The sequence below is a fragment of the Sarcophilus harrisii genome, chromosome 4 (genome assembly GCF_902635505.1).
Source record: "Sarcophilus harrisii chromosome 4, mSarHar1.11, whole genome shotgun sequence".
Classification (NCBI taxonomy): Eukaryota; Metazoa; Chordata; class Mammalia; order Dasyuromorphia; family Dasyuridae; genus Sarcophilus; species Sarcophilus harrisii.
In genome coordinates, this window is record NC_045429.1 from 308,225,729 (window position 1) to 308,241,639 (window position 15,911).

Below are 15,911 nucleotides of genomic sequence, written 5' to 3' on the forward strand. Positions count from 1 at the left end.
TTTTTTTTTTTTTATTTAATAGCCTTTTATTTACAGGTTATATGTATGGGTAACTTTACAGCATTAACAATTGCCAAACCTCTTGTTCCAATTTTTCCCCTCTTACCCCCCACCCCCTCCCCCAGATGGCAGGATGATCAGTAGATGTTAAATATATTTAAGTATAAATTAGATACACAATAAGTATATATGACCAAACCGTTATTTTGCTGTACAAAAAGAATCAGACTCATTTTCAGAGTTTCCTAATTCTTTGATATTTCCCATAAACTAGGACTGATTTAGGGCTTTCTCTTAACACCTGGAAATTATTTCACTCTCCTCAAATACTTCACAGTTCTTTGTTAGGACTTGACACCTATTATAGTCTGTTTTGTGTAATAGCACGGATATAAATTGTTCATGAAAGTCAACAAGGCTCTGCAATCAGACAGACTCAAATTCAAGTCTAGCCTCTCTCATATATGGGTTATTTGACGCTGGACAAGAAGTTTATTCCCCTAGACAAATAATAATAACCAGTATTTATAGTGCTTTAATGTTTACAAAGTGTTTTTTACATATTATCTCACTTGCATTGATGGAGGGTTTCCTCATTGGGAATACTTTCTACTGTTATTGATCAGGACAGACCAAAATAAATGAAAACATAAATAGCTGATCTCTTACATCCTAAGTCTACAGATTCTTTAGGAAAGGACTGTATCACTCATCCCTCTCCCAGGACATACTAGTGTCTTACCTATAAGTTGATACACACTATGTTGGTTGAATGAATCAATGCATTTAAAATTGGTGCACTTTAGGTGGTGGGAGTTCAGTTTCCATGCCTCATACCCAGCTCTATAAGTTCTATGTTCAAAAGTAGATTTTTGTCACAGTTCTTGAGTGATTAGTATTTTTGGTTGAAAAGACTAGGATGAAAGTGTTAAGGAATCTGGTCTTGCTATAGACTGAAGGATAGTCTTGTCTTCAACTCCTATCTTAATTCAGTTATTTCAGGTGACTGAAATAGTTTTGACTCCCTTGAATCCCTTGAACTGAATTTTGGAAATGAGCTCCTTTCTCCAGGTAAACTAGGGGGCTTCACATAGTCTTACAATTCATCTAGTAAATCCAGATCATATTCCATCTCTCTATGGATTCTGGCCAACTGTGTCTTCAATTCCTTCTGGGTCTCACAACAATTCATAGAGAGAAAGGGAAAGTTGGAAGACAGTGCCAAATAGGACTCCAACGAGAATCTAGGCTAAGGATTTTTTGAGGGGAGGAAGGTGGGGGGGGAGTGGGAAGTTGATCAGCACAGACTGGCTATAAGATGAAACAATGGGGGAATTCTGGTGCAGGAAGAACCTTGGTACATTATATGAACTATATGGTACTTTAAAAACACAATAATCTTTGCACCCACTAATAGTTTCTGACTAGATCTTGGAACTGGGATTTCATCATATCAAGAGATAATTGATGGGATGAAAGCCTGAAGGCACTTTGGAAGCTAATATATTAATTTGGTATATGGGGGAGGGAGTGCTGAGAACACTCTGCCTGTGGCAAGTGTTAACTCATTTTGCTTGTTTGATTTATGAACAGAAATTGGAGTCTCCCACACTCATCTTCGTTTTACTGCTTTTCTGCCTCGGGGCACGAGGTTATAGCATGTCCCTGGTTTGCCTAATGAATTGGTCTTGGCTCTATTGGAGGGAGGGGGGGAGACAGAGAGAGAGAGAGAGAGAGAGAGAGAGAGAGAGAGAGAGAGAGAGACACACACACACACACACAAACAGGACTTCCAATTCTAAGCTGTAACTCCGGCCCCTTACCCGTCATAGTATGATAGATATAATTTGATAAAACAAATGCAATATGTACATACACACATATATAGAGGCACCTTTTTTGCTTTCTTTTACCCAGTGTACCCTTTTCCTACCATGCCAATGACAGTAAATAGCTTATGCTTTCTGGTGAAATCTGTAAACTGTTTCAGAATGCTTTTAAACATGTAGATACAAAGGAAATCAATACATAGGAATACAATACAAACCAATAAAAGGAAACCAATCATAGTGAAATAAAAGTTACTTTCTCTCCACTAAGTCCACAGATTTCCTTTAATCTATCCATTGATGTCCATGTATCCCAGATTAAAAACACTTGAATTATATTGATGCAATTGACTGAAGCTATTACTTCAAAATCTTGGCCATTTCACCCTGACTGGACCTCATGTAAAGAATAAGGAAGCAGTAGGGGTTGAATGTAGCCCTCCCCTTGCAATTCCTGGAGTTCAGCCTTCTGGCTGCTGATTGGAGGTAGCTAAGTACTGGAGTCCTGGTACATCACTGATTGGGAGGACAAAGAGCCTGTCCCTGACTGATCCCTTCTGACTTTCCAACTGAGATGTAGCTCAATACCTCTTCTTATCCACACTGCTACATTACAGTCCCTAGAGACATTGTCTTGAGAACTCTGCTCCTAGGGGACTTGATAGCACAAACTTAGCCAAGAGCACTAGCAGGGACACAATTACTTAAACTGTCAAATCCTCTTCTGGAAACTACTTAGCCCTAGAGTTTGGACTGGTGTCACAGTCAGGTGAAGAAGGTAACTTTTAGAATCCAGTCAGGCCAGTTTCTTTGGCAGTAGCCACTGAAGCTCTCTGCTAGAGTGGGCACCTCCTGTCCCATCCCTTTGTCCTCTCACAGTTCCTTCCACACCACGACAATCTGGTGCACAAGACCACAGAGATGCAGGAATATTTCATACTCTCCATTCTCCCTGTAAGGGGCATTGGCCTACAGATACCTGAAGACCCTAGGAAGGGGAAGGACTTCCTCTGTGGGAAAACAGAACACCACAGAGATTTAACAATCTAAACCCCAAGGATCTGAATCATCCCAATAAAAGAGGTGCAGCTAAGTGCGACACAGATGTGGGGGGCCAGCGCTCAATTTTAGGGAAGAAAATAGGTTCTAAGCCATACTACTGCTGGGATGACGGTATTGAACCAAATGGGGATGCTGAAGTTTCAGAGGAAAGCACAGAAAATTGAGGGTTGGCCACAGTGGGCAAAAAGGAACAGTCTAGTGCTAAAATACTTGGGCACCCAACAGGTACAGGCCTACTTCCTTGCTAAGAAAACTAAAATCCAGTGTGATCCCAGGTCTACAGGCCCCAGAGCTGCGCACAGCTAGGTACAAGAAGAGATCCTGGGATGATGAACAGAACCTAAATCCTCCCCCCCACAAACTCAGCATTGCTCATAAGTAGGGAACAAAGTTTTAATCTTCAGTTTAACAAGACAGCCAGAAAGATGGTTTTCTGATTCCTCTAGTTCCCTGAAGGGGCAAGGGAAGTTTGGTGCCTTGAGCTTAATCAGATTTGGTCTGAAAAGCACACACTGGCTTGTTCTCCTCATCCCCATTTATTAATGCTGCTGGGGGAGTGACATGGAGCCCTGAGGGGACTGGCATTTCTGAGTGGTTAACTAGGGGAGCTGTCATCAAAGATACATAACCGGCATCTCAGCATTGGGAAAGACTCTCTCCTATAAGCCAGCAGATAAACAAGAGTAAGGCACATCTGTTCCCTCCAGTACCATATTCTTTCCTTGTTTCTCCTCAAGGGTTGAAAGAGAGACTAATATCTGAGAGGGAGTGCACGTATCCCCACCATATTTTATTAAGTTCCACTGACAAGGAAATTTACAACAGCCAGTTTGGTACAAAAATCAGAATACAAAGTCTGTACAGGGAGCAGCAGGATGAGGGGAGGACTATGGGGCCCTAGGCAGCAAAGTTGCAGGTGAAAACCAAAGGTCCTAGAGCTCAGGCCGCACGCAGGATGCTTTGGAGTATAACTCTCACCATAAGGAGAATAAAGGGATGAAGCAGCAAGAAAGTTTAGGGAAATGGGATCCCCTTCCTAAGGAGAAGGAAGGCCACCATTTGGATCATTCCCTTTTGGGTATGTCTGACCCTCCCCTCCCCCCTCACACCAGTCAAGAAGTGAGGCTGGATGGGGGCCAGGCAGAGAAAACCCTGCTTCTTGGGGGACAGTGGAAGACAAGTTTCCTAAGCCCATTAGGATTGTGCTTAATGTCAGGCGAGGCCCCAGGCAACTGTGATCCTCTCCCTTCCTGGGAGGTGGGAAGTGCCAAGGGAAGAGAAGCTGGGATTAAGAGCAGCCAGAGCCTGCTCGTGGCTCGGATTCCAAATGCTCAGAGTGCTGGCAGGTCCTCCTGTTTTCCTATGAAGTCAGAGCAGTAGAGCCTAGGCAGGAAGTGTTACTGGAGAATCCAAACCTTCTAAAAACACCCCAGGAGACCCAGCACCGAGAGTTCGCTTCCACCAGCCCCCGGCAGCACCCTGCTGGCCTAGTCGGGCAAGGCTTCAAGTTACTCCCAAGTCAGGCTAGATTAAAAAGGGGTCTCAGCTTCATTAAAACGGTAGGTGTGACAAATTCTAAAATCAGAAAGGCAAGAGAAGGTGAGCAGAGCCAAAGGCAGTGCCCCCACTCAGGAGGAAGACAGGGTGGGGCCGGGGAAGGAGGGACAGGCGTGCTGCTTGAGCCACTTGGGACTAGGCCTCACAGGGGCTCTCCACCTGCACCGCTGCCCCTTCGGGCATTGCCTCTCGTTTTTTTATGGCCTCCAGGACAGCTAGCTCCCGAGCTTCTTTCTTTTGATTTCTTGCTTCATACTCTAATCTGCTAGGGGGAAAAAAAAGCATCCTGGTGGTATCGAGGTCTGAGGTCCCAAAGCCCATCCAGCTCCATGCCTAGATTCCCTGGGACAGATTGCTAAATATTCATTCTACCCCTGAGGCCTAAAGTAACCAAATGAAGAGACTGCTATGAATCACCTCTTGGGGCCAGAATGGAGGAAGCTCACCTGTTCTTAATAATTCTCTGTACAATGAGGTCTGTGGTGAGGTCGTTGCCGCTATCGATTTGACGAAAGATGCCCCTTCTCTTGGGTTCCTGTGTGTAGAGGAAGGCCACCACGGGGTCACAGGCTTCCAAAGGCCCCACTCCTTCCCCCTCAAAAGGAGGAGATGGGGTAGAAAGGAGGAAGAGAAGGAAATCCCTTACTCCTCTTTCCCTTCCTCAATAAGGGAAGCTGTGCAGAGGGGAAATAATTCGAAGAGAAGGAAACTTCTCTGGGAGGTGGCTCGGGGAAAGACAAAGGCACTCACCTGGTATGGGTCTGAACCATCCTTATCAGGCATGACCTCGGTCTTCCCGTGGCACACCAGGTCTACCTAAGAAGAGGAGCTGTGGCGGTCAACAGAGCTGCTCCAAGGTCCTTAGGGTGCAGGGCCCCCACAGAGCATATCCCAACCCGCTCAGGCACAAGGAGACCAGGAGGACCCACTTTTGTAACCCTTGAACCCTTTTCTCCTTCAATGCCACATACATGAATGCTCTGGCCACCCCCCACTCCGTCCCCAGAGCTCTGGAGTCACCAGGATGACTCACCTTGAAGTGATCAAGGAGGTTAGCTGTGACGGCATATGGGGCTCCAATCACTACCTCAGCCACATACTGAGGAGACAAAGAGAGGACTGATGACCTAGCTTTTCTCTACCAAGCCTCACCCCAAGTTAAGCAGCCCGGGAGGAATCCCACAAATTTGGTTCTGAAGACCAGTAAGTCCTCCACGAGCCATTCGGCAGAGCAGGAAAGGAGTGTGGATATTCAGACTATTCCATAGCTAGATCCTCTTTTCAAAGCTATTAGCTAAACGGAATCTGAAGTTACTGAGTACCTCCTCTTCTTCCCCATCACACTAATGAGATCCACAGGAATTAAATGACTTTTAGAAGCCTTCCCAAATAGCAAGTGACAAAGCTGGATTTGAAGCCTGATCTTCTGAATCCAAGTCCAAAGTTCCTCAATAGTTTACAAAGAGCCATTAATAAACCTGATAAAGATTATAGTTGAGATAGCCATTTTAAGCTTCCTCTTAAACCCTCCAGAGAAAAACAGAGCTTTGTTTAGGGGCTAGGACAGAAAGAAAAAAAAAACAATTCATAGGAGGCATTAATTGGAATAAGATGCTGAAAGGGTTTGGAGGCAGCCAATAGACCCAAGACTTCCTGAAGGTGAAGGATGTTTACTTCCTTTGAATATTTCCCATCACAGCCCCTATAGTAGTAGGCTCAGTAAAAGCCAGGAATGCTGATGAGTGCCAGAACTGACCTTCAAGAGCAGGGGATTTGTTCCAGGGAGTGGTTGTGACCCTCAGAGATGAAGTCTTTCTTTCCCCTCCTGGAACAAACACCTCCCAATGGGCCTGAGTTTGTAGATGACTTAAAGGGCAAGGGAGAGCCCCTTGCTCTAACTCTAGCCCTCTGAAGTCCAACTTAGTCCCAGCTCACCCTGCAGGCCAGCACACTTAGTGTTCTCTCATGTACATTCATGATGGGGTAGTTCTTTCCCTTGTAGTGATTCACCTCCTGGAATCAAACATAGGGGTTAGTCAGATCCAGTGTCCAGATAGCCAACTAGCTCTTCACAGTCACTTCCTGAGGGAAGGTTCCTCTCCCCCTCCCAACTCTTGCTGCTTGGCTAAAAAGAGATTTTTGGAAATAATGCTCTCCTGGAAGAGAGCAGCACACATGGAGGTGTATCTAAAGAGAAGTAAGGAGGTGCAGGGTCTCACTACCTTACTTTTTTTAGAATCATGACATAGTTCATACCTGGTCAAAATGTAAGCCTGCAATGATGTATGGTCGCTCTGCAAGTTGGTAAACCTTCTCCAAAAAAGCCACATGTCCAATATCTGTGCCCAGGTTAAGAGAACAACAGGAAGAGAACAGGGTATTTGTCTCCATAGGGAAAGGCCCCAGCCCCCTTGGTGAAAAACAAGGGTGATAAGTAATCCCATGAAGTTGGGGAAAAGAGGGCTCCATTTTTCTCTTTTCCACAGTCCAAGTGAACAAAGTGACTCTGGTAGACTCCCCATCCCATCCCCTTTCCACAGCCTGAAAGAACCTCAGTGACAGTGATAACCTAGCCCTTGGGCCCTAAGGTTTCCCTCGACTTTTCCAAGAAGGCCTGGTAGTGAAACTGTTTCTAGGACAGACATCCACTCTTCTTCCCTAGGGAGTAAAGTGCAGGAGTGGCGCCAGAAAGAAAGATACGGAACAGGTCAAAGGCCCCAGCCACGTAAATGATGGTGTCTCCTGGTTTTGGCTCCTTTCCAGAGGCAAACTGGATGATCTTTTGAGATGTCTGTAAAAACTGTGACACTCCGGTCCAGGGGCTGTGGCTCCTTGGGCACTGGGGAACAAACAGGGGGACTGGTTACAAGTTTTCACAGGCCCTGCAACCTCACCCTGCTAGCCCACATCCCCAGGGGCTGAAGATACAGCCTGTCCCCTCTTCCCAGCCCTTCTGAGCTTCTGGCTTCCTACAGAAGTCCTCCCTCTCCTCTACCAGCAAGTTCTTGCTTCTTTTGGCAGGGGAGGTCTGCACACCAATGCAGAGAAGGCTCTGTAATCTGGGCAAGGGTGGAGAAGAGGCTGCCAAATTGACAGCTCTCCTTTTAGCCTGAAGATGCTGGTTGGTACTGATACTGAGGGCTGGAGGGAAGGGGAAGGAGGGGGAGGCAATGGCTTGGGATAGGGAGAAATCTTAGAGAAACCAAAAAATGATGAAAACGCTTTCTTTGCCCCCGTTTCCAAGCAGGCTCACTGGGGTGTTTGGGAAGAAGAGGGGACAGGGGAAACAGTGACACCTGATGGGAGGGGACTATATACAAGGAATGAAACCTAGCTTTAGCTCAGGGAATCTTTAATTTGGTAAGAAAGGACGAGCAGATGACAAAAGTCAGAAGTGTTTTCAACATGGCCACTGAGTGAAACACCAGCATCTTGGCCTCCACCAAAGGGCCCCAGATGGACAGAGAAGAAGCAGACAGCAAATCCCGACACATTCAATAGGACCCAGAGGCCACTGTCTTGTCACCTGGGAGAAGCCTTCTGGGCAAATACCTGCCCCAGCAGGTACTAGGTGAAGGGGCTACAGAAGGAGAGAGGGGCCAAACCACTGTTAGAAACTTCAAATAGTGATAGTCTCATATGGCAGTGTCTACTAACACCCAGGGACTGGCATGGTCAGGCCCAAATAGGGAGCATATGTTCGATAAAGTCCCTAGCTCCTGTTTGCCCCTCTCAGCACTTGTTGAATCTAAGAACTCATTAGGGAAAATTCTGTCTGATACCATTGTGCTCATGTGAGAGTCTTGATAGGAGGGCCTGGGGAATGCAAGGAAACCCAAAATAAGATGGCAGAGTGAAGTCCATTTAGGATAAATCCTGGGGTAGGGGAGAAGTCTGCTGAGGAGCAGAAAACAAAAGGGCAAAGATATAACAGGGGCTAGGGACTGGGTCTTTCCCTAATCTCCCTTCATTAAGGGAAGAAATATCAGCTCCCTCCACTTGTTGCTATCATGAAGCCTCTCATACATGTGAGTTCCTTAGGTTTTTGCTATACTGTGCATTTAGATGCTAGAATAAAGAACCCTTCCTAAAAACTCACCTTGCCAAAGCTGTCAGTATACTCCCGGTATTCTGAAGGCAATTCCTGCACAGAAAAGTGGAGTCAGGCCCCCAGGGCCAGCATGGCACCAGAATTCCAGACAGCATTCCTTTCCATGGCCCATTGTGGGGGCTTTCCTCACTGATTTGGAGATGTCCCTGTTGAAAAGCAGGAAGCCTGCTGCTCCCTACATGCTGACCAGTCTCAGGAAAGGAGAGTGAGAGATTTATTTCTCATGGCCTATAAATATCCCAACAGTGATTAATGGAAAGAAATATCCACTCCCTTCCCAACCAGGGTCCTGGCTTTCAGGCAGCAGCTGTATCTTAAACCCCAGGTCCCAGACACAAGGCATAGGAAAGGCCAGGAAAGTTACTTATCAAACTCCTAGAAGACCACTGGTCTCTAGGCCACTCTGGACTTACCCGGCTGCTATGATGGGCCTTGGTCATGAGCAGCATCCGGCCAACTAGATCAGTAGTAGAGACTCCCTGGGTACGTTTACATTCTCTGTGGGAGAGTGGGAACAGTGTCGAAATAGCTCAATTTTTCTAGTGAGCTCAGGGGGGGGGTTGCTGTGGGAAGATCTAAGTATCCACCCTCCTCTCTGTTCTGCAGTAGATGGTTCTGATTTCCATTGAAAGATGGGAGTATTTCAATGCCATTTAGCATGGGATAACAAAGGGCATCTGGCTCTACATTCTGTAAGAATTGTCCAAACTTGAAGGACATGAAAACCCCAGTCATCGATGCTCAGGCCTTCAACTTTTCCCGTTCACTCAATAACATTCAAGGCAACAACATCCAGGTCCCATTGTTGGCTAAAAAGTCAACAATTTCAACATCCTGCCTGATAGGTAGAACTGACAGTTTGCCAGGGTTCTGATTTAGATATTATCTTGTTGAGTGACCACTAAATGTCTCCTTCCTGCTCTGTATCTCAACTGACCACAGTTGCTAAGAAAAATACAAAAACTTAGGAGACAGAGAAGACAGACAAGAAGACATGTTATAGTGTAATGGTTTCTAATCTCTAGAAATTGTTATGTGCCCATATATGGCAACAAGTATTTTGGTTTTGATCTTTATTTTGCTCCAGTGCAATACACAAGTTGTTATTTTTGAAACACATACACATTCTGATGAGGTTAATAAAATAAAAATTCATTCTAAAATACTACTGAAACTACAGCAATTTTTTTTTAATCACTGTGTTTTCTTGGTCAATAATAACAACTTAGATTTTATAGTATTTTAAAGTTTTCAAAGAAATTATTTCACTTGAACTTCACAACAATTCAATGAGGAACTGTTTCCATTTTACAGGTGAAGAACTATTACTAATACCATGTATAAGTATATCATGTGGCATTTGCTAAATTTTTGATATCAAAAAATAGTCCTTCCCAAGCTCAACCGCAGAAGAGAACTGAGAAAATATTCCTCTTTTCTCTCTTTGTTGGTGGGAAGTTTATGGGTGTGGAACACTGCATATGTTGCCAGACACAATTGATGTGCTATTGATTAATTTTAACATCTCCCTCCCCCCCTCCCCCCCTTACTTTTTAAACCTTTATTAGTATCTTTGGGCTAGTCCCCTGACCTCTGTGAGCACTCATTTCCCTGTCTGTAAAATGTGGGACTTGGACTAACCAGTTCTAACTGGTAGAGTAGGATAGGTGGGCCCTGGACCTGGAGTGGGAGGCTCTGGTTTAAACTCTATCACTCATTGCCTGTATAACCTTGATTTTCACATGTATAAAGAGAAGGTCAGATGACATGACCCATCAAGAACTTTCCATCTCTCAATCTGTGATCCTAGGATTCCTTTCCCACTAAAAAATTCCACAAATCTATGGAATGCTCATTACTGTGATGCCTGCAGCACAACCTAGTGGCCACACCTAGAAAACCTGTTCACAGATCATTTGCCTGCTTAGTACCTGGGGTAAATTCTAGCCAGTAAGAGAAAAAGGAATGCAGAGCTATGCCCTTATTAGCCTCTCTCAAAAGCTACGAGGAATCAAAGAACACACTATGAAATTGTATATAAAATATTGTATGTAAAGCACTGTCTATGGAAATGTCAAGGACAATTATTTCTTCCTTGAGTCATTTCAACAAGTAGATATTAAGTACTCACTCTGCAAGGCATTTCTTTTTACAACATCCCCACCACCCTCCATTCTCCACCTTAGGGCTGGACAGAGGAGACTCACCTGTATCTCCCAGCTTTCTTCACTTCTTCATAGGTGTCCCGCCCATCCACAGTTAAGGTGATATCATCTAGGAAGCAACACACATTAGAGTCAGCCTTGCCAAGATACTTCAGGAGAGAGCCTTGGCTAAGAGACCCGAGTTTCAGAATTCAAACCTTCATATTGTAAAGCTTCAGGGTCAAGGAAAATGCTTCCCGAGTCCCTAAGACTTCATGGGTCTATCTGACAAACAACTTTTCTGCAATTTAAAAAGCTATCATCGCTGCCGAGGATCTGCCCCCCTCCCTCTCATTGCCACCTTAGGACTTCCAGGATAGGGTGTGCAGCCAGGCCACTTACTGCCGTGAACACAGAAATCACAGTTGTATTTGTCCAGAGTCTCCAGGGCAGTGACGTAAGGAGCACCAGCCACAATCTCATCCACCCACTTGATGGCCTGGACCATCTTGTATCTCTCCTCCTGAGTGAAGACAGGAGGGCCCTTGTGCTTGGCAATCTCCTCTAGGGCAAGGCAAAATGAAATAAAGAGTAGAACGATGACAAACATCACTAATGGTCTACTGAAGGATCCACACCAAGGACTCTCATTATTTCCAGCCCCCATTCAACAACCCAATCTGTTAAGATACTGCAAAACCAAACATCTTAGCTCTGTAAGGTCTTGGGTTAAATTCCTAGACACGGGCAAATCTTGGGGAAGCAGAGAACCTCCTGGTACTCCCTCACATTTCTTTAGTCTTTCTATCCAAACTGATCCCTAAATTGGAGTAGGAAAAGGATTTGGGACACAACCACCTCAACCCTAGTCATCATATTTAGCTTTCCATACCTTCACTGCCTGCCCAGGATTGTAATTTATATCACATGACTGGCCGAAAACAGCCAATATTGCAGTCCTGAGTAATGGGATGGGAAGGCAAGAGATAGGAAAAGATCTGGGGCACACAGCTTCTTACCATCATTGTGGACCCCTACGACAAGGTAATCTCCCATGGCCCGTGCCTGACGAAGCTGGTTTGAATGCCCATAATGTACCATGTCATAGCTGTGGAAATAAATGGAGGTATCAAATCTTGTATTTGGATGACAGGGAGGGACAGATTTGAATTAGGGAAAAATAGTTCCCCTTTTTGTAGCCTCTTTGGGGTAGTACCCTATGGGGCCTGGAACTATTGCAAATAAATGAAGATAACTAATGAGAGCAGGTCAAGGTGTGATGAAGGTTCAACAGCTTGGATACAGAAGGTTTAGGAATCACGGCAAAATCATGTTAGTCAGAGAAACTCAAGTGTATCAAAGGGTAGGATTCTTATTGCCAACAACACCAATATGGATTTTTGGCCATGTGACTAAGTCAGGCCCATAAGGAACTTCAGATTGATCCTCTAAAGAGTGGTCAGAGGCACTCTGACTCCTCTTCTTAATTGTTAGATTTTTTAAAAGGAACTATATAGCATGTTTGTTTCTAAAATTTAAACCTAAATTAATTCTTGAAATACTTCTTGAGGAGGCTTTGAATCTGATCTTGGCATATGGAGTATATCATGCCCATTTTTTTCTTCCCCAAGAAAGCTTACCCAGGAACTATCAGGCCTCAGCTAAGGTTCAGAATCAAGACCTAGCTCCAGGGAAGGCAGATTCATCCTCAAAAAAAAGCCAATTATAATGTCCTCATGAACATAAACAGGAGAAATGAGAGTGCGAGTGGGGAAGAAAGGGGTAAAAAGGTCAGGTTAGAAGGGAAGCTGAAATGGAGTGTACCCAAAGGAACAAAGTCCCAGTTCCACTGCAAGCCTGGGGATTTTGAGGAGAAAGAGGGCCTTTCATTAGCAAAGTAAATAGAGTCCATTACAGAGTCCACTTGACAACAGGGGCAGAGAAGCAGCTTATGTAAAGACCCACTTTCTTACTTTCCCTGCCCAATATGAGTTAATGGAACCACTGGTTTTGCTTAAATAAGAACTCTGGATTTAGAGCATGGAAGGATGTAGTAAAGGAATATGAAGTACTGATTTGGTTTTGTGCCCAGAGTCTCTAAATTTTTATTAGATAAAGGATTTTTTTCAGTCCTTTATTACTGTCATCCAGAAACCCCAGATTTACTAAAACATTGGAAAAGTAACTATGGAAAGAAAAATATATCAATTTTCCTATAGTACAGAACACCTATGATTTGAGTTGTTTCGACACAGTCCAGTTTGGACCCCTGGCAGTGTTTCCAGAATATATTAAGAATAGCACTAGAATATGAATCTGATTCTGATAATCCAGCAAAGGTCAAATATGCACTAACTACCACTCCAGAATACTTACTGGGATGAAAGGCAGAATACCTGTGTTATATCTCTAGCTATCCTAATGTCAGTAGTAGCTTGTTTCAAAATCTCTCTCTAAAGAACACTCACTTCTCTTTAATTGAGATACATGAATATCTTATAGAAATTTATATAGTTTTTTTTTTATAATTTATGAAACATTTCACATAACCTCATTTGATCCTCATTAAATTTATTTGACGTTGGTGCTAGGACAAGGATTATCTCCATTTTACATATAAAAAAACTGAGGAGAGGTTAATAACTAATTTTTTCAGAGTTACAAAACTGGTAGAGCTGTGATTAAATCCAGGTCTTGATTCCAAATCTAGCACTATCCCAAAGCTGACTTTGCCTATGAAAATCCAGATTTGTAAAAGTGATGAGGGGTGGATAAATGTGATTTTATATAATCTACATACTGGAGCATAAGGCCTGTATAGCATTTTAAACAGTTAAAATGACAAAAATTTGATTCACATATATTTTCAGAAACATTTCATCAAACATATGAAACTACACAGTATTAAACATATTAACAGACACAATAATTTAAACTATTATATTATCTGAATCAAATGTTTTCTATTCTAACAAAAGCAAATAGAGCTTGGCAGAGCACTTAGGGGAAAAACAAAACTGTCTGGGGGAAACTTTTTGGAACCCTGAAAAAAGCTCCTCCACAACTTGAAATATCTTTAATCTCAATAAATACTAACCTCACTGCTTTCTTCTTGCAGTCATCTGATAACAGAGTGCTCCGTGTACTCTTTTATGAGTACACCAGATTTGGGGCTAAAAGCCAAGTATTCTCAACTTTCCCACTCACTTTACTATTATCTCCCTTATCTATCCTGACTGGATGATGAAAGTCAGTCTCCTTATCTGAAAAGTTTTTCAACTGAATTGAACAATAGAACTAAGTTGTGAGGAAGGAAAATTTTATGCACCTTTTGGCAATATTCAGAAACAGTCAAATATTCTATCCCTCCAAGTCACTATAGATGTGTGGAACCATAAAGGGTCAAATTCCTCAGAACACTGACACACACAATCAAGTGTCTATTTACACTTTACTAACCCCAAAGATTCCTTCCTTCTCAGGTAGAACCTCAAGTTCAAAGACCTACAGCAAGAAACGACCTTCTCCCTCCAGCAGAATATCAAAAGAACCAGTTTACCTGATTTTTAAGTAAGGAACGGGTCCAAAGCCCACCTAATCCTAGGACGATCAGCTGTCCAATAAAAGAATGGCTAATCTTGAGATTTTCGGTAGAAATTTAATCTTGTAAATGCCTCTTCTCTTTTAAAAGTCCAGGTTCTAGCTTACGACCCGGCTTCCTTTTCCCAGCCCAACACGCAACTCCTCCCCAATGGGCGCCGCTGGCCCTGACCTTTCCTCGGGCCCCGGGGCCCGCGCCGCGAAGAGTCGCTTATGGAAAGGTTGGCTATAGCACTGAGGGAGGAATGGGAGAATATAAGCCGTGAGCCTGGACTTTCTCTCTGTGCGTTGAGCCCCCGCGAACTGAACCCCGGCGCACGTTTCCAGGAAGGGCTATGCTACGGAAACCGGACGCAAGAACCGAAGGTGCCCCGGGAGCGCTTCGATGAGGGCCGCGGGATGCCGGGCGCCTCAGCCTCGAAGGCCCGTCAGCCCCTCCCAGCGGAGAAGTGCGGAGTCGGCCGACTGTCCGCCCCAGCCTGCGGGGCTTCCCCGGCTCCACGGGGCCCGGCAGTCCCGGAGTTACCGGGCTCCGCGGCGTTTAAAGCCCCGCCGCCTCGGGCAGGAGCTGCGACATGTCTCCCGAGGGACGGGCGGCCGGCGGCGCAGGACGAGGCGGGGCGGTGCGCAGGGCCCGGGGCGGCGGCGAGGGGAAAGCACCAACAGAGGGAGGGGAAGAAGAGAGAAGGGGGCTGGGGGCAGGAAGCCGGCGCCGGGGGGCAGTCGGCCCGTCTGGGGGTCGGACAGGGAGGGGACTCGGGCCATCCCGCTCTCCCCTTTCTGCCCCACGCTCTCACCAGCCGTCGCACCAGACCCGCACGGTGCGCTTGGTCCCCGGGGTGAGCTTCTTGGAGGAGTCCACGGCATCGTGTCCGTTTCGGATCATGTCCCGGCGGCGACAACGGCTCCAGCCCTTCCGTGTGCGGCACTGCGACCGTCAGTCCGACTGACCACCGACAGAGAGCGGCCACCGCCGGGGCTGCCACGGCTCCAGAGCCGCTGCCCCCGCCCCCGCGCACGCGCCCACAACCGTCACGTGGAGGCTCACCCCGCCGCTGCCGGCCAATCGCGAAGCGAGGAGCTCCTGGCCCGACAGCCTTGCCCTCGCTCTCCGCAGCAGGCCGCACCCCTCAGCGTGCTGTCACTCTCTCCCCTTCCACCTATGCGGCGGCGAGTTGGAGGACGCCCCACGCTCCCCAAGTCCCGCCCCTAAGCCAGCCACAACTTGTACCTGGGGCCGATTGTAAGAGAGACGGGAGGTTTGTCAATGCACTGAAGGCGGGCCCCCCATCTCCGCGGCATAAATCAGTGCCTAGCAATAGGAAATCTCGCCGACGACGCCCATTCCAGTGCCCACCTGGCCTTTCATCCACCTTTCAGAATTCTGGAGCAAGGCGGCAAGTGTTCGCCCAAGCCAACCAGGCCCGATAAAGCGAGAGCTAGTTGTCAGCTCAGCCAGACTAAGGCCCCGACCACCTGACCATTCCAGGCCCAGGCTTGCGCCTTATCCCGAGGTATGCCCCTCTCTCCTGAGCTGTACTAAAAGTACCGTTCCATTTTTAAGACTTTTACATTCCTAGTCTGGGTCACAAAGCTGCTTACTTCACT

The 15,911-nt window shown here is 45.7% G+C and overlaps 1 protein-coding gene across 5 annotated transcripts; it reads right to left on the bottom strand.

The window, feature by feature from the left end:
• Nucleotides 1-519: 519 nt before the first annotated feature.
• On the bottom strand, nt 520-15,336 carry PCYT2 (phosphate cytidylyltransferase 2, ethanolamine). Of its 5 annotated transcripts, none has more exons than XM_031965653.1 (14): nt 15,101-15,336; nt 11,723-11,811; nt 11,106-11,267; nt 10,767-10,833; nt 8,973-9,057; nt 8,548-8,592; nt 7,975-8,028; nt 7,149-7,287; nt 6,705-6,787; nt 6,384-6,461; nt 5,482-5,547; nt 5,199-5,264; nt 4,895-4,983; nt 520-4,710 (listed from the first exon to the last, which is right to left on the bottom strand). In XM_031965653.1, exons 1-14 carry the CDS (start codon nt 15,187-15,189, stop codon nt 4,584-4,586), a joined length of 1,239 nt encoding a protein of 412 aa, XP_031821513.1. In that variant the 5' UTR covers nt 15,190-15,336; the 3' UTR covers nt 520-4,583. The 5 variants fall into 5 exon arrangements, with proteins under 5 accessions (XP_031821513.1, XP_031821512.1, XP_031821516.1 ...); XM_031965652.1 differs by having other exon boundaries at nt 520-4,713; XM_031965656.1 differs by lacking the exon at nt 15,101-15,336 and adding an exon at nt 14,263-14,920 and having other exon boundaries at nt 520-4,713.
• Between the last annotated feature and the right edge of the window lie 575 nt (nt 15,337-15,911).